Raw genomic sequence first — 27,001 nt, 5'->3', positions numbered from 1 at the left:
GTGTTGGATACCTGTGAAGTATCTCCTTTTCCCATTATAATTGTTTTGTAGTTTCAAGGATCTGGAACGGGTCGCCGGTTAGTGATGTCCGTGCGAAGCGAGGTGATGATAATGACTCCTTAGTACATCACACGGTTGATACAATTAATATAAATAGAACACTGCATATATGTGCCAGAGAGAAATAAGAAACACAACCGGGTAGAATGTTTAAGAGAATATTTATTGATATTTTAACATGTGTGATTGTGTGTGCGTCATATATACAGAATAATAGAAAGGCTATCATAAGAATAAGATGTATGCGTGTGTATGTAGGCATAGATGTATGCACGTTAAGAACATACAAGGATGGCGACGAAGATAACAGTGAAAGAGTCTGTAGCCATCGAAGTGAGGAGTAAGTTCAGAGACACAAGAATGATAAACATCAGTTCGTAGTCAATTGTACGCGATAGTTGAAATACTGTATCAAGAAGTTGCGGCGATGATGCAGAGCCGGTTGCGGTACATGTCGTACGTGAAGTTGTGGCTGTGACGCTGCTGCCTGGGTCACTTGGTACAGGAGTTCTCGCAGGTTGTATATTCGCTGTTGATCCATGGTGAAGTAGTTCACGAACAGTGCAGTGTTATAACCTGGGTGAGTTGCTTGTTGAGTTGTGTACGTAGAGAGATGTTGACGTTAGGACGAATGGAGGTCGCTATAATGCTGTTGGATGAAGTTGATGAGTCTCCACGTGGCTGCTGTTGTGTTGTCGCTGGAACTGGCGGTGTCTTGTGTGGTCAGTGGCCAAACCTTAAAATGTCTGGAACCGAATGACGTCGAGACGAGGAAAAGTTAGGTTTTTTATAAGGAGCTGTTGTAGAAAACAGGCTGTCACAGTGATCTTATTTGAAGGCTGCGATTGGTTGGGTTGCATATTGGCACGCGATAGAGCAAGCGACAGATTGGGCCAATACCAAACAATCATAGTGGACACAACAGGGTTCAAAAATGCGGCCAAAGGCTAGCTGTTATCTACTACGTTCGTATGTATGTATATATAATAGAGAGGAGAGGAATTTCACTCAAGTGTACGCTATATCCATTTTTCTGAAACAAATCCGACTCGTGTGAACTTTTTGAAGCTCCTCTCCCTACCCGCAGAATTTTTTTTTTTTTTTTCACAACAAATTCCGATATAATCGGAATGTACACTATCTGAAGCGTGTTTGTAGAATATGTAGGGATGTAGGTTATCCCTGCCTGAGATTTGAAACCAAATCTACCCTCTTGTTGCTTGTCAATACGAGCGGGAAATCTTCTCTACATCCTTTGTTTAGGGTTTCACCTACACTACTGACCATAGTCTAAATAACAGAGAGAATTTGGACCGTGTGAATTTTCCGAAATCCCCACCCCTTCGGAAAACATTTTCCCCAGAAATTTCTTTATAATCGTAATTTGTGCCATTTGAACGGTATTTCTATAAAATTTCATCAATATATATCCATTTTCCTGAAAGTTATAAGGGAAAAATCGGATCTTGTGAATTTTCTGAAAGTCCTCTCCGCTCCCCCCCCCCCCCCCCGTTCGTTTGCGCAATTTTTTTTTCGTATTCGTTTTCTACACATTTTTTTACACCTTGTAGGCTGTTTTTTTTTTTTGCAGGGTGGGGGTTCGTGACCGGAGCTTAAACTGTATATTGACCGTTCTTTCAATTAATATTTAAAGTTATTTTAATGCGTCTAGAAATATTTCTATATCTAAAACTTCCGGAGAGAAAAACTAATTTCGTGAGCATTTGTAAACTGACCGGTCCTACTAAAACACGCCGGCGCATTGATCTTGCTATATTAATATATTTTTACTAATCAGTTAAGACTTGTGCACGCCATAGACTTGTTAGACTTTCGGATTAAGTCGGAGAATGATTTCAACACACCGTAGACTTGTCATCAAGGCAACGATGTGTCACAGAGAAAAACACAATAATTTGAGAATAATACAACTTTTTTTTCTTCTTCTTAACAATGATTACAGTAGGTACACGTGGCACACCTCTTGTATGCACAGCCTGCAGCTCCACAAATGACAATCTTTTTAGCTATGAAGTTATGAACATGATCAACCTCAAGGTTGCTCTGTTTATATCATGAACAATCTAAAAAGCGTATTAACGGCATTGTTTCACCAACTCGATACAGGTTCGCACACGCAATTTATTTGAATGCAGCTCATTGCTGTAGACGTGCACGGACACAGCGTGAAACAAACATTTACCTTCCGCTGTAACGTGGACAGGAATATAGGATACTTCATCGGACGTCAGAAGCTATAGCTTGGATTTATCGTCGATTGCGCTCTCGATTTTCGGTGACAAAAAAGGCTCATCGGATCTTGGCACATTTTGTAACAAGATCGATTCCATCACGATGGCAGTCTCTAAAGCGGCGAAGTCTTTCGCGGGCGACAGTCGACCTAGTGACTCCTCGTAGTCAAATGTGTTATCCCTACGGCAGCATGAAGCGCACACGTAATCGTTGACGTTACTTTCCAACGCGGACAACATCGCAGTTGAGAGGTACTCGCAGTCTTTGTGGAATTATAACCAACACACAAAGCAGAAAACGCTTTCATAACCGCAGCTCCGTATGCAAACACCACATGAATACTTCGGTGCGTGCTTGAGTATTCTCGAGGAAGATACCATGACGCAAACATCGACGGTATAACTAACTGTTGAAGATACTAGGCAAGGACAGCTGAGACGCAAAGCAGAGTGTGACCTGTTTTACAGCCGTGAACGCAAAAACAAAGCAATTAAACATTATCTACCGGTGTATAAATCATTTGCCGAAAATTAAACAAGCCTACGGTGTGCACAAGTCTTAACTGATTAGTAAAAATATATTAATATATCCAGATCAATCTTCCGGTGTGTTTTAGTAGGACCCTTGGTTGGGACGGATCTTCTCAAGCATAGCATCGCACCACTTGTTGCTTTCTCACCTCTGCGAGGTACAGCCTTCACGACCTCTTATGTCTTTCTTGGTCTTCCGCCCTAGCAGATTCCGTCCATTTAGATTGTTTGGCATTTCTTTACGCAACTGTTATCCTTAAAATGTATATCAAGTTGCATACATGGTCCAACACTTAATTTTCCTTTTAGTTAATTTTTGCTGCAGTGTTCATGCATACTGAATACAAAATCAGAGAGTTGCACCTTATCATTCTACTATAAATGCAGCTAGCTTCTTTAACCAGTGCAACTGGGTTCTACAAACAGACCTGGCTTTCAACAAGCGAGCAGATTCTGCGCGTGGTGCTGGTTCTCATATTTACGTCAATTCAAGAATGCAAATGGAAAGAGAAATTCGCAAGATTTTATGGCCCAATAGAAACGTTCCTCATTCTTTAACAGTTTGGTCAGTTTCGGTTATAAGGTGAAATGCTTAAACAGTAAGAGTAGAAAACAAAAATATCAGAAGTCAATTGTATAATAAAAAGAACACAGATTTATAATTATTGCTTTCCATACTTACTATATCATGTGACACAACCTAATGGTCACGTGGCCAGTCCCACTTAACATGGCTATCGTTTCTGTGTGAATAGCATTGTTATTCACTTGAATAAAGCTTCTGCCGGTAAAGAATTTTGTACAACTATAACTTTATTTGGATAAATACTTTACTGTGGGACTTCGTTATTTGGACTTGATCAAATACTTACCAAACTCATATGTAATTCTCATAGACATTTACAATAATATTTAAGATTGATTTGTATTTCACAGAAAGCCAGATGAAGAGAAACGTAAACATAGTGACAAGGTAAACACTTTTTCTTCGTAGGGTGTGCCAGAAGCGAAGAAACCTCTCTATTCCGACAAGGGAAAATTAGTTTTACCTTATCAAGCTTAACAAATCTCTGATTGACAGGTATGTGACAGACGAATGAAAAAAAAGTTTTCGGTGACGTTGCAGTGCTGTTAATGATTTTTTTTTTTTTTGTAGATGTAGCATATAAGTCCCGTATCGAATACTTGTTGATGCCTCCACCAACACAATGTGTTTAAAGGCGAAGTGGCATTCGTTGCATTTTCACCGCGTTACAAGGGAGTTACTACGCGGTCGCACGTCCTGTTCAAAATAGCGACTAAATTCCCTTAAATTATACTCTTAGAAACATTGGATAATATAGTCTTAGTCCTAGTTATACAAATGTAGGGGAGGACGTAATGTATACGTACACTTTCCGTTTTCGGCGTAACCCTAACCGTAAACACCGGGCGTGCGTTCTTTACTTTTGCCAATATAGGACAGTCACTGCCGAAGGATCTTTGATTATTTGTTGCTGAATCCATGATTGACAGCAGCGAACAGTCGGTATCCAACGTAACTCGATACGAAACGAAAACCTAGCCATTGACACTAACTGACTCCGCTGGCATCAACACTAAGCAAGTTGTTTGTGATGTAAATATAAGAAACAAAGTTGATTCCTGTAAAGTTTGAAGTGAAATAAAAATAAATATTCAAAGGTATTTAGTTTGATGCATTAAATCGTTTCAGAAGTTTTCTATCTGATTCATATGTAATTATTGTGTTGACCAATGCAAAACTTAGTAACTGACGACTGCGATGAATTTTTTTCAACATAACAAAGTTACGTGTCTTCTCACTATGTGAAGTAAAAAATTTTAAACACACACACACACACATATATAATAGAGATTATGTATACTTTATGCTTGTTAATAACTGATGGATTTGCTATAATTGTGGTTTCTGCAGATAAAAATAAATATTCAATGAATTGCAGTTGTTAGTTAATTAATTTGATCTAAAGTTACAGAACAAAAAACATTGCATCAGAATTATTGTAGTCATTGAAAATACACATACTATTGATTTTAACTGTAAATTACCATTGATTGTGGAGACCAAAAGCATTATAATGTGTCTATGATAGTAGGATTTATCCAAATATTGTCATGTTCATACGGGATCCATTACATTTAGAAATCTCAGCTGACGGGTCTAACTGATTATGTAAATATAGCGGTATTATTTGATTCTTTCACCTGCACGATTTTCACTAAGAAAATAAAATTTACGAAAATAGCTACCTTAAATATACCTAATCGTGTGCAATCATATAAAAAGTGTGCAGCATTATTAGCATATCAGTGATATATGTATGAAAAGCAATATTCATAATTTCTTATAATCAAAGTTTTGCACTCTGCTAAAGCACTATTAATCTTCATATGTAGAAACGTGGGGCTTTATACCCCGGTTAGTCTGTGTCCCCTGAAGAATTCCTTCACTACAGGCTCGATCCAGTTCCACGTCACCACTACAATTACTTCTTATACCAGGAGACACACTGCTATTGAAATGGATATCGTCACAACGTTTACAATCATTCTCACTTGTTTTAAGTGGCTTGAGTTTAGGTCTGCATGAACCAAAATTCCAACCCTGTTCCTTGTAATGATAGCCGTGTTGTTTCCAGTTTGCATCACAAAGTTTGCTCTATGGAATAGGGTGCATGGAGTTGCTGTCCTAACAAAGCAGAACTTTCTACTTGTCCACTTAGAAAAAATTGTATAGTGATTAAGCAATAGTCGGGGTGAAACGATTTAAACTTCTTTTTACCATGGTGAGAGAATGCCTGTAAACCCACTTTATATAGCTGTCTGTTCCACAATCCCATTTGACGTTTTGTGAGGAATACAGCCAATTTTCTGTAGCCAAGAACAAGTTACCAAGAAATTTGGAAGCATTACTCAACATTAGGAAATAGGGCACACCATTCTCTGATAAAATTGCTTTTAATTATTTGTTGTATGGTTGAGTTCTTGCTAGTAAGGACAGGAATACTCTAGCCATCCTGAAATGGAATCCACTGAGACAAGCATCAATCTAATACTTTCAACATGGTTGTACATGAATCAAGGGATCAAACGCCTTGAACCCCAAATGAAACCTTTTGAAAATATTTTATCCATGCACATTTTAGACAGGTGGTCCTCAATATTCCATGAATTAGAAAGGTTGCCATTTAAGATTGTAGCAGTATTTATACAATGAAAATTGTCATGAATGCCTTTAATGATTTATTTCCTAGATACTTCTAGTAAAATAATGAGATCGATATTGCATAATATTTAGTTTTTCTGAGTTAATGTATTTTAAATAAGCTTATAGGGTCTTTTTGCATTGAAGCAATTACTTCAGATATTCTTTTCTTATTCTGGAAATGATTTTGCCCACTATTGGCTCATGCAGTGTTTCCAAAGCTAGTTGATTATGACAAATCATCAGTTCCTATCTAATATAGAATTCATTTATCATCGTAATCTAGATTAATGTCTTTCAGTTTAAAATTTAACCTTGAGATTGCATCAACATGAGGAGTGGCATCTCCTTTGACATATGTGATATCACAATCAAGTACCATGAGCTGGATGGCCTCAGTATCCTTGAGGATGTAACTTTCGAATTCAAGAGATCTATGATGAAATCTAGGTAGGAATTTTCTACCAAATAAAAGATTGACAGACAGTTTGTAGTCCACACACTTGTTAAAGTTTCTCATAATATTCAAATAATTAGTTCAGAAGAAGTTAACTGTTGTAATAAATACCAGGTTACATTTTCCTGTTTTGTGTCTCAGTCATCTAATAACTTTCAGTTTATCACATTACATCTGTGGGTTCTTGCCAAATCTGCTGTGGTGAGGATCTCTTCCAATTTTTAAATAAAGCTTAATCTTTAGAATAATGTTAGTATATGTCAGATACATTCCTTTTTAAATCATAAATGGAGGCCTCTATGTGTTGCTCAACTTTACCTGAAATCATGTTCTATCTTAAAAAAGGAATATATTATACACACAACAACTGATAAAAAGACAGAATGATAATAGCTGTTAACATCTTTGACCATATATCTCCTTGATTAAGACTGATCTGAACCTAAACCCCAGCATCCAGGTTGTGTAATACAGATAAAATTTGTTTTGCATCTGTTTGTTACACAGCAGAAACTTCTTTCATTCCGTTCTTTGTAAGCATTTGAGAAAATTAACATGAAGCTCATACCACATTATCTTCTTAAGTTTCTTTCCATTTGCATCCATTTGTCCTTGTTGTTTTGTGTATGTGGTTTTCCAACATTTTAACAAGTGCTTAAAATCATTTGCTGTAGAAATGCTTCTATTTCCTACAAAATTCTTCTCTTCCCACATGTATGATTTAATTTTCTAAGTGCTAAGAAGTTTTTTAAATAAATCTTTTTCTTTCCAGATTATCAGGAATGAAATATTAACACTGTTGTTTTTGAAGGGAAGGAGAAAATAATAATAATAATCAAAACATTGAGTAATTGAATTCATTTAAAAAACCCATCATTTCCAAGCTAGGGAAAATGTCCCGTCGCTTCTTCAATGGAAGTGGGTCAGCTCGGTACCAGCGGCTAAGTAAGTCTGATGATGGCTTTGTGGACATGCAGGTAAAGAAACATTATCTTCATTATCGTTATCATCATCTTAACACTAGAAAGACAAACCATATATTTAAACGACTGATTTTGAAGTTTGTGACTCGTTGGAATGTTTAACTTTCTGGCTCATGAGTCAAGAATGCAAGCTTAACTGTAGGCATTAATTTAGTTAAAGCTCGTTACTATAATTGTCTCACTGCATTCATTGTGATGTATACATTTGGAAAAACATGCAACTATAATTACTTATATCTGCTTCATTGAAAATAGTTTCCATGTCTACTTCACAAGTTAAAACAATTGCTCCATCTATGTGAAAATGTTCAAATTTGTAAAACCCATCTTAGCCAAACTAATATGGAAAATGTTTGTGGCATTATCTCAAAGTAAAAAAAAAATCAGTTTTGTGTTAATGCTCTTGATAATGGCACAAATGTCTCAGTCGTCAATATTATACTAGAATGATCTGATATACTTAGAGAGACTGGAAGCTTTAACATAACACCAAGTAATGATTGTATCAGGATACAAACTAACCTATGAGCCAGGAAGTTGGTACTTTATTCATATAATCCCTCTTCCCCCTTGTAGTCTAATAATATAGTGTATGTTAGCAATTATATACTCAAGAGTATTAATATTCAGTATTTAGAAATGTGACATGTGACCTTTGTCTCATAGAATAATTCCACCTCATTTACCACCTTACTCCAATTCTAGATAAAAGTCTGAAATAATTTATATCTTGTGGTATTTTCAAATTTCTTTAAATTTCAAACGAAAATCTGTTGATGCTGACTAGTATTTAACATTGGCTTGTGTTAAGGTTGTATAATTGCACCAAAAAGGTAAATGTTCTTTTAAATATTCTCATTCATCTCATATTGACTGACAATTGAAGCCATTTGTGCATACATACAAACATTAGGAAATCATTAGATATGAGTTTCAAATCATACTTGTGACATAGCTTCACTTTGCTTACCGAGCAAACTCAGTATTCTACTAAAGCATTTTAGAAGTAACAGTTATACCTATTGGCAAGAGATCAGGTGTTAAAACTAAGAGAGTACCATTGACTTTAATTTTTTTTTTACTGTAATATATATTATTTAATATCAATCAGTATCTGTTTATATGATACTCTGCTAATATAATGGAATAGAGCATCAGGGACAAGGCCATAAATATATTACAACAAAACACTTTGGTATATAATATTTATATTCTGTTGCGAAGGCTATTACAAAAATACAATAGCATTTGTATGCTTTAATTGGCTAATATAACTGTATTGATCAATTGTCAAGGTCAACAAGCTCATGAATTCATCGGAAACATAACACTGTAACACGATTTTTGTCCTTGGATAGCAACTGTTATTTCCTAATGCTTAGAAAGTATGAAAAATAGTTAACATTTCCTCCAAACTTTGCTTTTGTTATATTTATTCAAACCCCAGAGAATCCCTCTCAACACATGACTATGATGCTTCCCAACTACTCCTGCTCATGATCAGAGATGTACATATTGTTAACCACTAAGGGACATGCTCAACTAGTTAAGCTCAAGCAACTGACAACCATATCTGTGGTATTGAGCAGAATATTTGCTATAACAATATTTCTGCTTCAGCAATTCAGTGCTGAATCTCTGGAATGTAATGGAAAATAGGTCAGTTTCAAAACATTGGTGTCCAGGTCACAAAAGCAGAGTTTGAAGTGAATAGTAGTCATTTCCTTTGATTTTTAGATGGAAGTAAATAGGAAATAACACTTACTGCCCAAAGACAACAACAAGAAAAAAAAAAGAGAAAGTTTGCTTCACAGTGTTATTCAGATGAATATATGAGAAGATTCTGTATTTGTTATCAAAAGCCAAAAAAATAATCATCATCAGTTATATTTGCTTTTATGTGACAGTCCTCTCTTCAAACCCTGTTGTGGTTAAAGAAATAACGTTAATAAAATCTCATGAGTTGAAATGATGAACATATAGACTAGTTGAAAAGAAAGATCTTTGTATTTGCACAAGGACATTCTAGAATGGTGACTACCAAAAGTATTAAACTTTGAAATACATATAAAAATTACAGTCCATTCACAACTGAAACGAAAAAAACTGTAAACAGTTTTCTTTATGCAACAAGCTGTATATCCATTTTGTTTCTTTTCTGATGGCAGCTTTTGAAATGTTTGCAATACTGCTTTGTTTTAGTTTCTCCATTTTTCATTTTAACTAACTTCTGTGTCAATAAACAAAAAAGGAAAAATGCATGTATACTTCAAAAGTTTGCTTTTGCAACCACAAGGCTATGATAGTCAATTAAAAATGAAATTGATATTAGTTGATGTTGTAAAATGCAGAGTAGTTAATGGAAGGATTAATGGAGAATCTTGCTACTCGCAATATAGAAACATTTTTCATGGCACCAGCAGACAAAATGGGAAAGGCATTGCCCTGGAAGATAGTGAGGGAGATGTGCTGGAACAGCTACTCTGACTCATGGGGCTCACACCTGCAATCCCTCTGTATGGAAGTTTGGGCAAGTAACTTCTATCATAGCCTAGAGTTGACCAATGCTTTGTAAGTGAAAGTTGTAAATAAATTCTGTGCAGAAGTCTGTGTAGTGTGTGCGTGCATATGCACACACACACACACACGATAGATTCCTATAGAGAGCTATGTATGTTATCCTGGTCATTAAAAAATATTTTTGTTGGCCAACTTTAAACATTGTTTAAACTCATAAAGAGCAAATGCAATGTAATGAGCAACTCCTATAAAGCAGATTGTTATTTTTTCTCTGTACATTTATTTATCAACTATATATTTTTACTGTAATTAACCGAACCTGATACACAAATGCATCCATTTTTAAGTTGGTACCAACCATTGTTCATGAAAATCATGGCTCACCTGCCTTTAGTCCAGTCCATGTAGCACCATTTACACAATGATTTACCTATGTCAAAGAAACTGCTTTAGTTGCATCAAATGACAGCCTACCTCCACTCCTCAACCATAGTGAAGGTAACCTGTCTTGGATAGTGGTCATTCTGAACAAATCCAACAGTATGCAAAAGACGGTTTGGGCCTTATCATACAGAGATGCAGTCTCTGTAAGTTGTGGTATAGGCAGCCCATCTAAGAGAACAGGTACTCAATTAAAATTGATAAAGTGAAGAGGAAACACTTTAGTCCTGACAGAACTGATTGCATGGTAATGCACTCAATACCGTAACAAAGTTGACAAGAGGAAGAGTATCCAGCTGTAAAAACCATATCAAAAGCATAATAGTCACACAAACAAACCATTATACTTAGTATTTGTTGATTTGGAAGAGGCTTCTGATAGTGTTCCATTCTCTGTATTCTTGTGAATGCAAAGAAACCTGTTTTAGAAGGATGGCTTGTGAGACATGCAAGCCATGTATAGGTGTTCTCTCAACTAAGTGAGTTAGCAACAAGCTCTAAAGAATTTATGGTTCAGGTCAATGTTTCGTCAGGGTTCATTTCTCATCTCCCCTCTTGTTTATAGTTCTTCTGGCCATAACATTGAAATTCAAGACAATCTAATTCTCTCTCATAGGTGAATTAGTTAAAGAAATAGTAAAGTTCCAAATGTGTAGGCAGTGTCTAGGATTGGGATACCTAAAATCAGTTTAGTGAAGATGGAAGTTTTAGCAGAAAAGAAAACTGAATACTGCAACTAATGAAGAAGTGGCTATGCTTGATATGCAGAATGGGAGAAGTTAGGGACACAGTACTGTGTCTCCACTGCAACAGTGGGTATACAAAAAGTTCAGCTGGATCTGTGTTAGGATGACAGAAGGATTTCACATACAATAAATGCACAATTTATTTATCAGTAAGAGAGCAAAAGAAGTGAAGTCTTCAACTGCTCAGAAGGCTGTTAGATATAATTGATAGCTTCTGTGAATCAAGTAAACTGATCAGTAAAGGAATTGGATATTTTGAAAGCATAGTAGCCAGAGAAAGGATAGGGTTGAAAAAATTCAGGGAGTTATTACCTTTCTTAGGGACAAAGAGTTTCTTTCTTTGGGACAGACTGCATAATGCTTAAGTTCATAGTGAGCTATTGCATGGTAACAAGGCATGGTTACAGAATGTGGAGGGTGTGCAAAAGCTGGAATGATATTAGGCAAGCATGCTCTGCTGCTTATGAAACATGAGCATACATGGATGATGGGAAACAAATCTGCTTAGAGAAAACTGGGCTTTAGAAGTATTGGCTGTTGTGTTCAGGAGAGAAGACTTTGCTGATATGTTTGTGTGATAAAGTTGGGTGTAAAAATTCATACAGTGCAAGTCGAAGGAACCCATGGAAGAGGAGAAGGTGTGGGGAGAAGCAATGTGGTCTGATCGTAGGATGCTGGACCTCACAAAGAAGATGATGAATGACTGCAACAAGTAAAGAGATGCTGGGTTGAGACAAACCAGTTCAACCTATGTCAGAAAAGTAAGGTAAAAATTATGTGTGTATTAGTAAAATGGTGTATACTTAGGTGCTGAGTTACATCTCTCTGTGCCAGTGAGGAATTATTAAATAAACAGAGATAAAATATGTACTAAACTAAGTAGTGGTGATATAATTGATTAAAAACATTTCAATCAGTGCCCCAGCATGACCACACTCCAAAGTACTAAAATTAATGAAAGAATAAAAGTATACATTAAATATTTTGTTTTCCTTTAAAAGCTAGTTCAAATAGTCCAGCGTTTGCAAGACATCTTTATTTTACATAATGTTTCTCATAGAACTGACAAAAGGTGGTGGATTGGTAAAATAATTTGTCAGAAGAAATGTTTTGTATTTCTTTTGGCTCTTAGCTTGTCTTAAGTATGCAACAGATTGGCTATAACAAAGTTTGTATTCATATCTATATGTTCCAACCACTGATTCAGATTTGCATCTTCAAACGATTTTATTAGAGTGCTTGTTTAAAACCTTTAATGCAAAATTAAACAAACAATGACATTGATTTGAATGTAGAAAAGCTTGTCAGAATTAATCCAAGTCGCACATCAAGTTGTGTCAGTAACCTATTCTCTTGAGTTGCTATAATAAGAATTATAGTCAACTAAAGTCATATCAGTATCTTATTTTATCAAACTTTGGCAAGATAATAGTCAATGTTGATGTGATTTGAACTCAGAATTGTTTAACAATAAATTAGATTATAAAACATTCAATTCAGCACTCTACTGACTTGGCCTTTATTATAATATCATCTAAATATTATTTATTTTGAGTAACAACAACTTCAATTACACAATAATTATAAATTACTTTAGTTTCTCTCCCCTTAGGAAGTATCTTCTCATGTCTTTGATTTTTGCTGATTACAGAAAATCTGTATAATACTAACAATGTGTTTTTCAATAAAAGAAAATATTAAATCTGTACAAACTGTTTTTAGCTAATCCTATATTGGGTTATGTGCAGATTATTTCCATCACTGTTGAGCAATCTGTATATGAGACAAATGGTACATATCAATGTTCAAACCTACTGCTTTTTAGAAACTGGCCTTGACTCTCAAAAGAGGAAGTAATAGCCACTTGAATTCAAAGTCAAGATTTCTGGAGGTCTTCTCCTCACTCATTTTTAGAACCCTCCTTGCTGTTGTCAATGATATTTCATCTGGCTCTGTTTGAATTCTAGGAATTCTGGGTGCCACTTAAAAACCACTGCTGATAGTGCCATGTAAAATGTACTGATGATGATGCCATGTAAAAAGCACCCAGTACACTCTGTTGGGTGCTTGACATTAGGAAGGTCATCCAGCTATAGAAACCAAGCCAAAACAGACTATGGAACCTGATGCGGCCCCCTGGCCTGGCTAGCTCCTGTCATGCCGGTATGGGAAATGGATATTAAACGTTGATGAATGAAGTTGTAATCCTCTTCAGTCTTTACATTGAAGAAACAAAGAAAAAGACTACATTTCACAGTGTCTTGAATTAATAGAGAAAACATTACTAAAGCTGAACAAATTGATTAAAGAATGTATATGAATATGTGGCAGTATATGCTTGAAGACAAAGTACTGTGATGGAAAAGGAGCTGAAAACACATTTCATCAGATGAAAATAGAGTTAAAATTCACTCACAAATATGTCAGAAATTATATTTCAAATGAATTTTTAAAATATGGGTAAGTTACAAATCTAGTTGAAATAGTTTCTCCACATTGAAAAATGTAGCATAGTAAAGAAAAGTATTAAAAATTAAGAAAATGTACATATAGTTATTTTGAATATGCTTTAATTCAAGTTAATAGAAATAAAATTTTACATTATTAAAAAGCAACATCATCATCATCATCATTGTTTAACGTCCGCTTTCCATGCTGGCATGGGTTTGATGGTTTGACTGAGGACTGGTGAGCCAGAGGCTGCACCAAATTCAATCTGATCTGGCAAAGTTTCTACAGTTGGATGCCCTTCTTAACGCCAACCACTCCAAGAGTGTAGTGGGTGCTTTTTACGTGCCAGTCAGGCGGTTCTGGCAACGAATACGCTCATGCTCAAAAGGTGTTTTTATGTGCTACCTGCACAGGAGCCAGTCCGGCAGCACTGGCAATGACCACACTCGAATGTTGTTTTTCACATGCCACCGGTACATATGCCGGTAAGGTGATGCTGGCAACAATCATACTTGAATGGTGCTTTTCACATGTCACCAGCACAGGAGCCAATCCGTTGTGCTTTTAATGTTCTACTGGCACCAATCAGGCAGTACTGTCATCGGCCATGTCAGCGATTTTGATTTGTTTGCACTTGCCTCATTAGGTCTTCGCAAGCAAAGTTCATTGTCCAATGAATGAGGGGTACTCATAAGTGGGCCGGTTACACCCCACATTTGGATGTGCTATTAACATTCCACTGGCACGAGTGCCAATCAAGCGGTACCATCATTGGCCACGTCAGCAATTTTGATTTTGATTTCACTTGTCTCAATAGGTCTTCACATGGGCTGGTTACACCCACTGGCATAGACCATGGGCTATGGTCTCACTTGGCTTGTCAGGTTTTCTCAAGCACAGCATATCTCCAAAGGTCCCAGTCACTAGTCATTGCCTCAGTAAGGCCCAATTTTTGAAGGTCGTGCTTCACCACCTCATCCTAAGTTTTCCTGGGTCTACCTCTTCCACAGGTTCCCTCAACTGCTAGGGTATGTCACTTTTTCACACAGCTATCCTCATTCATTCGCAACACATGACCATACCAGCGCAGTCGTCTCTCTTGCACACCACATCTGATGCTTCTTAAATCCAACTTTACTCTCAGGGCGCTTTCACTCTGTCGTGTATGCACACTGACATTACATATCCAGCGGAGCATACTGGCTTCATTCCTTGCAAGTTTATGCATGTCTTCAGCAGTCACGGCACATGTTTCACTGCCATGTAGCATGGCAGTTCGCACACATGTGCCATACAGTCTACCTTTTACTCTGAGCGAGAGACCCTTTGTTAACAGCAGAGTTAGGAGCTCTCTGAACTTTGCCCAGGCTATTCTTATTCTAGTAGCTACACTTTCAGAGCACCCACCCCCGCTACTGACTTGGTTTGATTACTTCTGTTAAGTAAGGGAAATATTTTGAAAAATGTTTTTAATTAGAAAACATCTTACCACATAATTCAGTCAGCATCTCAGTTTTACATGTATCATGTATGTATACCCTCAGTTTTAAGTCAAGAGCCAGCATAACTTTACAAACCATAGTTCCATGTTAAGACTCTTTAAAGTTTAACTCATATGGTTCCAGGTTCAGTTCCACTTATACTATAGCCTTGGGCTGACCAAAGCTTTGTGAGTGAATTTGGTAGACAAAAACTGAAAGAAGCCTGTTGTGCCTGTGTGTGTTCTGTGTAGCTGTCTTTGTCCCCCACCACTGCTTGTCAACCGGCATTGGTGTGTTTACATCCCTGATCGAATAAGTACCAGACTTAAAATAAAAATAAGTACTGAGGCTGATTCATTTGACTAAAATTCTTCAAAGTTGGTGCCCCAGTATGACCACAGTCTGATGACTGAAACAACTAAGAGATAAAAGATTTGGAATATTTTATGATTTTCAGTGTCAAGTTATTCTTAGAAACAGTTTCAGATCTGGTTTCTGTCAATGAACAATGAGAAACGGGCTAGAGTAAGAGCATACGTGTGCATGCACACACGCGCGCACACGTACACACACACACACAATTTGATTTTTAAGATTAGGCTAGGTTTCTTCAAAGAATGTATTTCTAAATATGGTCATTGTATAGATAATGTATTTCTAAATATTGAATAGAAACATGGTCATTGTATAGATAATGTATGAAGAAAAATGTGTGCCTTGGGAAGTTGTAAATTCAAAGATACACCAAAGACTTACTTTTTTTTTTTTGTTTATTTCTAACTATCCAGTGACTTTTGTATACTAAGATTTCTCAGTCTTCAATAATCTTTCTCAAAAGCCATACTGAAAACCTTTATTCAACCTGTTGCCCCCTATTATTTAGTGTTTAGTCTGAGCCTCTTCTACAGCTGCTATTACACACTTTGCATTGTAGAACACCCTACTACCATCTAAATTGTCTTTCTAAACCCTGTACAAAACATTACATGCAAACCAACAAGGGAGCCTCTCTGTGGTCACTGGACCTCCTGGAAATAGCATCCAAATCTCCATAAAAATCACACTTTACTGTCTTAAAAAAGGAATCATCCTGCTTAAATTATATCAGGGTTGGAATGCTTATGATCATTGTTCTGGTTGATCGGGGCTGTCTTGGAACTAAACAATAGTATTTTGTTCTGTAAACTGCTGCTCTTTGAAACTCCATTAACCCATATTTTTTAGTTTATTACATGGATCTCTAAAATGACATTTTATGGCAACCATAACAATTTCACACATCTTCACCCTTTCAATCCAAAACATGCTCCCCACGCTGTACAAACTATTCCTTTTTTCTTTCAGATAGGGATTGTAAACAAATTTCAAAAATTGCTTGAGGGGAATCAAATAGTGATTTCAGTATTGTAAGTTACTATTTGTAATAAATTATTACTTGGGTATTTACCTACCACCTACTTGTAATCATTCTTTTACTATACACCACTCTGTGTTCATTCATAAAAATCTTGTATACTTCTTTAGTTATTCTTTTATTTGTTTTAGTCATTTGACTGCAGCCATGCTGGAGCACAGCTTTTAGTCAAACAAATCGATACCAGGACTTATTCTTTGTAAGCCTAGTACTTATTCTATCGGTCTCTTTTGCCGAACCGCTAAGTTACAGGGATGTAAACACACCAGCATTGGTTGTCAAGCGATGGTTGGGAGGGAAAAAACACAGACACACAAACATACACACACGCATATATACATATATATACGATAGGCTTCTTTCAGTTTCCGTCTACCAAATCCATTAACAAGGCTTTGGTTGGCCCGAAGCTATAGTAGAAGACACTTGCCCAAGGTGCCATGCAGTGGGACTGAACCTGGAACCATGTGGTTGGTAAGCAAGCTACTTACCACACAGCCACTCCTGTTTAATATCTACAGGAACATTTAAACAATGTTTTGCTGAGGAGATTTAATAAGACTGAAACATGTCTGGAGTTGGTGCAATACTGCTAGATCAGACTCACTCTTTATTACATTTCATATTTAATTTAATTATAATTTGGTGGTTGTTTCTTTCCTTAAGAATTATCCATTTAAATAATGGTTACTCTCATCCCTAAAGTTGGTGTAATCTTAATTCAAATTTCTTGGCTTACTGCATCAGATTTGCTAGTTCCCACATTCATTTGACAGACTGTTCCAGCAATCAAAAACAAAACCAAAACTTTTGTAGTCTAAATTGTAGGACTGGTTTTCATCTCTCTTCTAGTATGTAGGCACTTATAGATATATATACTCTCATCTGTCTGTATTTTACTATCTTGCTCTCTCTGTATCTATTTCTCCTTCTCTTATCTCTTCTTTCAGGATCTTACTTATCCCTTAATCTCTCTCACTCACTCTTTTTTCATACCCAACAACATTGTAATCAGTTGTATCTATATTAATAGCTTGGCTTTCTCTTATAGTAGCCACTTACTTAATGCTACAACATTAAAATATCTTCACTGTTGATACAGCCAGTCTTCCCCCCTTTCATTTGATCCCACCCTTGTATTCATTTACATATGCATATGTCAAGTTAACTTGCCTGGCGAATACTTCCTGTCTCTTTCACCGACTCTTTCTCCCTCTTGTGTGTGTGTGTGTGCATGTAACACCTGATATTTAATTAGGTGTAGAGAAGAAAACAAAATCAAACACAAAACCACTCAACCTGAGTTTGTATGGTTTTATCAGTAAATTCACTGCAAAATGACCAAAAAGAACAAATCTGACTATCTACTAAAATTTCAGGTCAGTTTTACCTCACTTTTCAAAATCGAATATGTGCTCATGTGTATGATTGCTTTCTATTTTTTTCTTTCTTCCTTTACATATCATTTTTTCTTTTAACACATTCTGGTTTCAGACTATTTGTTCAATTTTTAAACGTGTCCATTATTTAGAATTTATTACTTGTTATGTCCCAGGCATGGCTATGTGGTAAGAAGTTTGCTTCCCAATCACATGGTTTCAGGTTCAGTCCCACTGTGTGATACCTTGGGCAAGTGTCTTATAATTCTAGCTCTGGGCTGACCAAAGTTTTCTAATTGTATTTGATAGATGAAAACTGAAAAAAGCCTGTCATGTTTGCGTGTATGTGAGTGTTACTGTTACTGTTTCTTTGCTTTGAGATCATGTTCTAGTGCTTTACCTCCACCATATCGACCTCTTTTTAAGTACCCCCTCCATCTGCTCCACCAACCCATGTGAGGCAACTGCAAATCTCCTCTACAATAATAAACCTGTTTTTGTTCCTCCCAATATTCTTTAACCTCTCAATACCTGGCATAAAGTGACCACACCATCTCCTATTCCCCCTCTCACTCTTTACTCTTGTCAATTACAAGACAAACTCATTAGTGCTGGTGCTAGGAAAAATGCATTGGCATTAAGAAGGGCCAAGTCAAAACTGAAACACCGGAGCATGATGTGGTCCTTTCATCTTAAGTATTCTGTCAGAATGTCCAACCCATGCCACCATGGAAAGCAGATGCAAAGATGATATATATTTGAAGATGTGATAATGTACATTTTCACATAAACTAGGAGGAAACCATCTGGAAAGCTTTGTTTCTGTTTGTAACTACTGTAATTTCTAATAATAATTAAGGTTTAAAACTAGTATTGTGTCTAAGATTCACAAATTGCTGACTTGTGGAATTATGATGAATGGTTATTATCAAGCATACACTCAGTGTGGATGTGGTCCAGTTCCATTGTGAAGATTCTCTACCACCTTTCTTTAGCAAGGAATGAGAGATAGTGTTCTTGTTCCCTCATGTTTGTTTTAACTACTCTTTACTCTCTTTTACTTGTTTCAGTCATTTGACTGCGGCCATGCTGGAGCACCGCGTTTAGTCGAGCAAATCGACCCCAGGACTTATTCTTTATAAACCTAGTTCTTATTCTATCAGTCTCTTTGCCGAACCGCTAAGTTACGGGGACGTAAACACTCCAACATCGGTTGTCAAGCGATGTTGGGGGGACAAACACAGACACATAAACACACACACACACTTATATATATACTCTTTTACTTGTTTCAGTCTTTTGACTGTGGCCATGCTGGAGCACATACATATATACGACGGGCTTCTTTCAGTTTCCGTCTACCAAATCCACTCACAAGGCTTTGGTTGGCCCGAGGCTATAGTAGAAGACACTTGCCCAAGGTGCCACGCAGTGGGACTGAACCCGGAACCATGTGGTTGGTAAGCAAGCTACTTACCACACAGCCACTCCTGCGCCTGCTCAATGTTTTTTATAAATATTTTGAAATATGGCAGTAGAGTGATTAAAAACAAAGTGAATCTGAACATTTCAAGGTTAGATCTTGCTAGGATTGATTTTTACTAAGATTTACTTGGATAAATTCAGTCAATATATTTGTAGTGTGATATTAGGATTGTTAAATAATTATTGATGAATAACAACATTTGGTGGACCGTGTTACGTGCATAATGGTCACTGTACTAATATTGGTATTAGTTCTCAAAAAGTTTTATTAACCTGAAACATTTGCATTTACATGTATTCAACAGTTGAATAAATAGAACAGCATTCAAGAGATATCGAATAAAATAAGCACAAGTTTTCATTGTAAAATATGCTAAATAGTGATATAAAGACTATACAAAAATATTTCTTTCTACTAATAGGCACAAGGCCTGAAATTTTGGGGGAGGGGCTAGTCAATTACATCAACTCCAGTGTTCAACTGATACTTATTTTATCGATCCCAAAAGGATGAAAGACAAAGTTGACCTTGGCAGAATTTGAACTCAGGATGTGAAAACGGACAAAATGCTGCCAGCTTGCTGCCTTAAGACTATACATAATTACTGAGAACAAATTTTGGCATAGAATCCATGGGTTGAATACTTTTTAAGAAGCATTCAGTTTCCATCTACCAAATCCACTCAGTGGTTGGGAAGCAGACTTCTTACCACACAGCCATGCCTGCACCTCTTGTCAAAAAGAAAGTATTCTGTTAAAAAGGACTAGAGTTTGAGTTTGTTTTGTAAATGAGTTTACTGGGACTAATTGAATAAAGTTTCTTGCTTAAGGTTTGCAAAATAAGAAATAAATAGATAAATTAGATAAAAGTTAATTAAAGCTTGAAAATCAGGACTAATACTCAATTCTGCTAGCTTGTTTACAATGAGATTTGAAGTTGTAGTCTGGTGCCTGTCAATGACTCTTCCTGTATTGTTGCTAATCTCTTGATTCAACCTTGCCTGGCATCATGAGAGAAAAATAAATACTGTTTTACATTGAAATTTCCCATCATGATTTTATATAGATTCTATTTGACAAGTTTCATTCTAAACATGAACTTAGATAATAAAAATATAAGGTATTTTACTAAATCCATTTTATATCGTAATTTATGAATAATAGTGTCGCTGGTTACAGATTTCAAAAGGGCCAACCACAAATTCACAGCATTTTTAATTCAGAACAAATTTTTCAAGGGATTTCATTCATAAAAACATCAGTTTTTCATTTTCCTTGCTCAAGACCTGTTGAGGCAAGTGAAATCGAAATCGGGTTAAATTCAACAACTGGCACCCATGCCAACGTCGTCTCCTTCATTGGGACACGAAACTCAGCTTGCAAAGACTTATTGGGGCAAGCAAAATCGAAATCGTGATGGCACCTGTGCCCAGCGTTGCCTATCTGGCACTTGTGCCCGCCGCATGTGTAAGGACTTTCGAGCGAGATCGTTGCTAGTGCCCCTAGACTGGCTCTTGTGCGGGTGGCACATAAGATGTACCATCCTGAGCATGACCGTTGCCAGTACCGCCTGACTGGCCTTCATAGGATTTTCGAGCGAGATCGTTGACAGTGCCCCTGGACTGGCTCTTGTGCAGGTGGCACATAAAATACACCATTTTGAGCGTGGCCGTTGCCAGTACCGCCTGACTGGCATTCGTGCGGGTGACACGTAAAAGCACCCACTACACTCTCTAAGTGGTTGGCGTTAGGAAGGGCATCCAGCTGTAGAAACTCTGCCAAATCAGATTGGAGCCTGGTGTAGCTATCTGGTTTCACCAGTCCTCAGTCAAATCGTCCAACCCATGCTAGCATGGAAAGCGGATGTTAAACAACGATGATGATGATGACCAATACATACTGGTGAAAGATACATATACTCAGTTGCAGTTTGGCAATTCTACTCACAAGTCATTGGTCAAACCAAGACTGTAATTAAATAGAGTGCCATACAATCAGTTTGTATACCGAACCATGATTGGGAAGAGACATTTGTAACTATCCAACTGTGTCAGAGTTTAAACTTACAGTGTGGGTCTAGTAGAGTTCAAATCTGTCACATAACCCTTCAGTCATCAGTGTTGTAATGTTAATTTTTTTTTATATCTCATTTGTTATTTTCATTCCAAGCTAGTCATCAATACACCTAGTTATTCTAATCTGTCCTCAGTCTAGAATTACCTAGACAGGTAGGTATGAGAACACTGTCCTGATAAATAGAAGAGAATGTTAAAGCAAACTGATTGGTATCATAATCATTGAGCCATATAGGCACCATGTAACACTATATTTGTTATAAGGTTTCTGGAGCAAATCAATTTGATAGAACCAATCGTCCTAGCTAAACCTAGAAGTGGAGTTGAATTCAACATCGAAAGCTAATGAATCACTCATGTTATGTAGTGATGCTGCTGCTTACAGTTTTAAACTGTTCGTGTAATGCAGTACGTATTTATAACTAGACAAACTGGGTTACTTCTGAGTTATACCTTTTAGTCACAACAACATGCTGGTGACAGTAAACAAACCACTTACCTTTTAACTGGTTATCTGTTATCCTATTAACTTGGCCATTCATGTTCTCAAAATGGGTTAGGAGAGTTAGTAAATCTTGGCATAGAGTTCATTGATTAAATATTTTTAAAGAAGCAATTCTGTTTCAAAGTGGAGAACTAAAAAAAGAAGAAAAAAACACTTTCAATCATGTACAAACAAAATCATTTGCTAAGCTCTCTACATGACCAAATCTCAAACAACAACATCCAAGAACAATGCCAGCAACAGTTGACCATTAAAGACCAAATCCGGCAGTGCAGGCTACAGTGGTTTGGCCACATTTACAGGATGAGTATCGGAAGACTACCACACCAACTTTTGTGATGGCAGTGACCCATGCACTGGAGATTCCAGCACAGCACACTAAAGAAGACATGAGTGAAACAAATTGAGGAAGACCTGAAGTTGCAGTGCCTCAACCTTAAGCATGTTAAGGCCAGTGCCACGGATTAGAAAGCATGGAATAATATCATCACCAGAGTCCATCATCTAGTGGTACCCACAGCAGTATATTAGTTAAGAGGACAGCCTCCCCCTCCAGTTGTCAGCTAGAGATTTTACTTACTTATTAATACGTTGTAAACTTAGATCTGTCAATTTTTGTCTTATTGCTATGACAACAACCTTTTATCTTATTGCTATGACAACAGCTTTTGCTCATCTAAATTCTCTTTGAGAAGTTTTTCTGAGATAGTGCATTACAGCATGTGCTGTTCAATGCTTGCACATTTTTACATACTTTAGAATACCAGTGCTTTTTTTTCTTAAATCACAAACCTGAACTTAGTTTTTTTCTATCCATTTGGTATATGGGCATTGTTTACATTCTTTTACAAACTAATAAAAGCAATAAGGATATGCTCAAAATTTCCACTCAGCTATATGATCTTAAAAAATATTTGACCCAACGTCAGCTAAAAAGTTTAAATATTTCTGTACATTGGTGGTCAGTACTGTAATATTTACTTTACTATTATCACCACTAACATCTGAGAGACATTGTAATACTATGGCTCAATATATTTCAATTTCATATCATTGGTTTCATTTTCTCTAAAGCCCTTTGCTTATCTAGCATATTACTAAAATAAATATCATGGTAAAAAGGTGGCTGTGTAGTAAGAAGCTTGCTTCCCAACCACATTGTTCTGGGTTCAGTCCCCACTGCGTGGTACCTTGGGTAAGCATCTTTGACTGAAAGAAGCCCACTATATGTATAGTGAGCAAAAAGGTTGCCAGAATTTTGGAAAAAGATCTTTTTATTTCTTCATTATTATTAGCGCTTTCATTCTAACTTGTCAAATAGAATTTTGTGAATGCACAAACAGCTTGTTCATTTATATAAAACAAGTTTTTTTGGGGCTTTGTTTAGAAAAAGCGAACATTGTTGTTTTTTTGGGTAGGGTTCCATGACAATAGAGATAGATATATAGAAAGATAGGTAGGTACATAGGATGATAGATAGAGAGATAGACAAGGAGAGAGAGAGAGAAGGGAAAAATAAATAAATGAATGGTGAATAGGAAGGGGATCCGCCTTCTCTCTCTCTCTCTCTATCTATCTATCAGCCTATCTACCTATGTCTCTTTCTATCTATCTCCATTGTCATGGAACCTCACCCCACCCCCCCAAAAAAAGCAACTGTTTTATATAAATGAACAAGCTGTTTGTACATTAAAAAAAGTCTATTTGACAAGTTCGAGAAACAAACAAAAGCGTTAATAATAAGGAAGAAATAAAAAGATTTTTTCCAAAATTCTGGCGACCTTTCTTGTCAATTATTCAATATTTGTACACCACACCTGACACTCTATACATATGTAGGGAACTAGCTGAACGTTATTTTCACCTTGTCTTTAAATGCATTTTTCTATGGATGCACTCTTTTCCCTAGATTGTACATTTCTTTTTTTTTTAGAAACTCTCTAGCAGGGGAGTAGTGTAGGGATCTAGCTTGACCCTGCCTGAGATTTGAAACCAAATCCACCCGCTTGCTGCTTGTCAAAATGAGCAGGAAATCTTCTCCACACCAGATAATTGATGAGGAAACACTCGACCCCCTAGTACCTGTGTTGATCAAGGAAAGGTCAGTCCTCTGTTTAGGGTTTGACCTACATTACTGACCATAGTCTATATAACAGAGAGAATTTCCTATCTCTTCCTCTTTTGTGTCAGTCAGACCAAGGAGCAACACGCTCTTTTGCATCAGCCATGACCAGGAGCAGCACTTTCCTCGGCTGCAAGAAAGACGATGCCACTTCTGTCTTTTCTTCCTTTCTAGTCAGCACCATGCATTCCTTACTCTTTCACTATCTACTGATAGACAACCTTTTTCTACACTATCAACTACTAACCAGCGAGCTATCCTTGTTGTCATTATCACTAGAATTGCTACTGTCTCTTTAACTACCTGTCGGGCAAATGAATAAACATATGCAAATAATATTTCTTCCTTCTTGGTGTTGATTCTTCGATGTTTACAGGTACTCCGACGCAAGAACCTTCAAGCGTTACATTTACATGCTACATTTGGTAGACAGCTACAACATACCAACTCAAAGCATAGCATTAGCCGCTACACACACACACACACACACACACACATATATCATCTTTATCATTTAACGTCCGTGTTCCATCTAGCATGGGTGGGACAGTACCACAAGAACTACCCAAGGCCAAAGTCTGCACCAGACTTCTGTGACTGTTTTGGCAGGATTTTTATAGCTGGATGCCTTTCGTAATATCAACCACTCAGCAGAGTGGACTTAGTGCTTTTTATGTGGCACAAGCACAGGCGAGGTCAGTTTTGGGAAGGTTTTTACAGCTGGATGCCCTTCCAAACGCCAACCACTTTACAGTGTGGACTGGGTGCTTTTAAGTGGCACCTGCACTGACAGAGTCACCAAGTACTTGCAAGATAAAAACTTTTAAGAGGGGGGAGGCATTGGAGGAGGTGATGATGAAAAGGTTATAGTGAGACAGATATAGGTGTCTTGCTGAAGAGGAAGTACAAGGTTAACTGGCCAGAGAGAGAGAAAGAGAGAGAGAGAGAGAGAGAGAGAGAGAGTGGGAGATTGCAGGATGAAGATGGTGGCAAAATGCTGGGCATACTCAGAAGGAACAGGGATCAGAGCATAAATGAGATGGTTGAGTAAAGGAGGAGAGAGATACAGATAGTGGCAAGTACCAGAGCATACCCTTGAGGTTCAAATGCCATAATATAAGTGACAGGTGACAGGTTATTGCAAAGGGAGTGCGAGTAAGTGGTGAAAGACCTGGGTAGATATAGAGTTGGAGGGGCTACCGGATAGCAGTGATACAGAGGAGCAGGTGTGTGAGGACAGGATTGGAGAGTGAGAACTAGGCAAGGAGGGAGAAATAGGCATAGTGAATGAAGGAGGAAATGCAAGAAAGAGAAGAGATGTAACTTGGTTTGTGGGAAAAGTTTTCTTGTTACGTGTGGGTGGAACACTTAGGTTGGGGGCTAGCAGATGACAATAATAGAATGAGACAAGGCATGTTGGTAGAACTCATAGGTCAGGGCAAACAGAGAGCAATGATACAGTGGCACCAGACCAAGAGGACAAGATTGGGGAGTGAGAGGTAATCATAGTACATGAAGCAGGAATGTGAAGAAGAGAAGGGATGTAGAGACATAGTTTGGTTCATTGTGGTAGAGTGTGTGAGAAGTTTTCTACACAGCGCTTCTAGAACTCAGTTTTGCTGATGTGGCAGGTCTTCTCAAGAACTTCATATCTTCAGACATCTCGGTCCATGGTCATTTCCTCCGTGAGGTCCAACTTCCTGAGATCAGTCCTTACCACTTCATCCCATGTCTTCCTGAGTCTCCTTCTTCTACGATTACCATCCACTTTCAGAGATCAGCACTTCTTTATGCAGCTGTCCTCATTCATACACATCACATGTCCAACCCAACGTAGTCTTCTCTCTTGCATGCTACATTTGATTCCTCTTATACCCAACTTTTCTCTCAGTACATTTGCACTGATGTTACACATCCAACAGAGCATACTACCTTCGTTTCTTTCCAGTTAATGCATGTCTTCAGCATTCAGAGCCCATGTCTCACTACCATGGAGTGTAGCCATTTGTACACAAGCATCATATAGTCTACTTTTCATTCTGAGAGAGAAGCCTTTTGTTGCTAACAGAAGTAATAACTCTCTAAACTTCCTCCACCCAAATCTTATATATATATATATATATGTATGTATATGTATATTTGTGCCTGTATTTGTCTCCCACCACTACTTGACAACCATTGTTGGTGTGTTTATGTCCCTGTAACTTAGCAGTTCAGTAAAAGTGATTGATAGAATAAGTAGCAGGCTTAAAAAATTAGTATTGGGTTCGATTCATTCAACTATAAATTCTTCATGGTGGTGCCCCAGCATGGCCATAGTCAAATGACTGAAACAAGTAAAAGATAAAAGACTAAAAGATAAACATTGTTAAAAATATATTGTACTTCCTAGTTTCAGTAATTTGAGATACTTTAGGAGAGTGGGTTATATATCTTTAGATATACACCTAACTTTCCTACATTAAATTGGAAGAGAACTGAACGCAGAAACTCCAAACTGATCAACAACAACAAATATTTATTGTTCGGTGGAAAATAAAACAGCTTCTAATTGTCCAGTTTTAGAGTGGCCTGAAATGTAGATGTACGGTTCTTCGAGCTGGTGTCGTTATAGAGACAACTTGGTTCAACCACACTCAAATGGGAGAGCTTGCTTAGACGTCTTGCTTGGTCGCTGTCTGGCTTCGTAAGAGACAGTCTAATAGCGGGAACGCTTCGATGTTGAAACCCACGCATGCGTGGTTAAGGATTCAGCAATGGCGTCGGCCTTTTGGCGCCAATGTGACGTCACTACAATACCAATATGAGCCTTCAACCAATCAATCAAGCAAACTCATATCAAGATAAGTTTTTGGTATTTCAACATGTAAGGT

General features: G+C 37.2%; 1 protein-coding gene across 6 annotated transcripts in view; it reads left to right on the top strand.

Annotated features, from left to right (window-relative positions):
- The window catches only part of LOC106876127 (transmembrane protein 230), a 39,531-nt gene that overhangs the window by 1,934 nt on the left and 10,596 nt on the right, over window positions 1-27,001 (top strand). The window contains exons 1-2 of one of the 6 annotated variants that reach the window (XM_014924539.3): window positions 2,448-4,526; window positions 7,299-7,503. In XM_014924539.3, the coding sequence (XP_014780025.1) occupies window positions 7,420-7,503 (84 nt within the window). In that variant the 5' untranslated portion in view covers window positions 2,448-4,526; window positions 7,299-7,419. Of the gene's footprint in view, window positions 1-2,447; window positions 4,527-7,298; window positions 7,504-17,374; window positions 17,942-27,001 lie in introns of those variants that run through there. The other 5 variants (XM_014924538.3, XM_052972744.2, XM_014924541.3 and 2 more) reach the window with 5 other exon arrangements.

Source organism: Octopus bimaculoides, chromosome 14, assembly GCF_046866305.1.
Source record: "Octopus bimaculoides isolate indiv1 chromosome 14, ASM4686630v1, whole genome shotgun sequence".
NCBI classification, from domain to species: domain Eukaryota; kingdom Metazoa; phylum Mollusca; class Cephalopoda; order Octopoda; family Octopodidae; genus Octopus; species Octopus bimaculoides.
The sequence above is the reverse complement of the archived record's forward strand: the minus strand, read 5'-3'. Positions and strand labels throughout refer to the sequence as shown.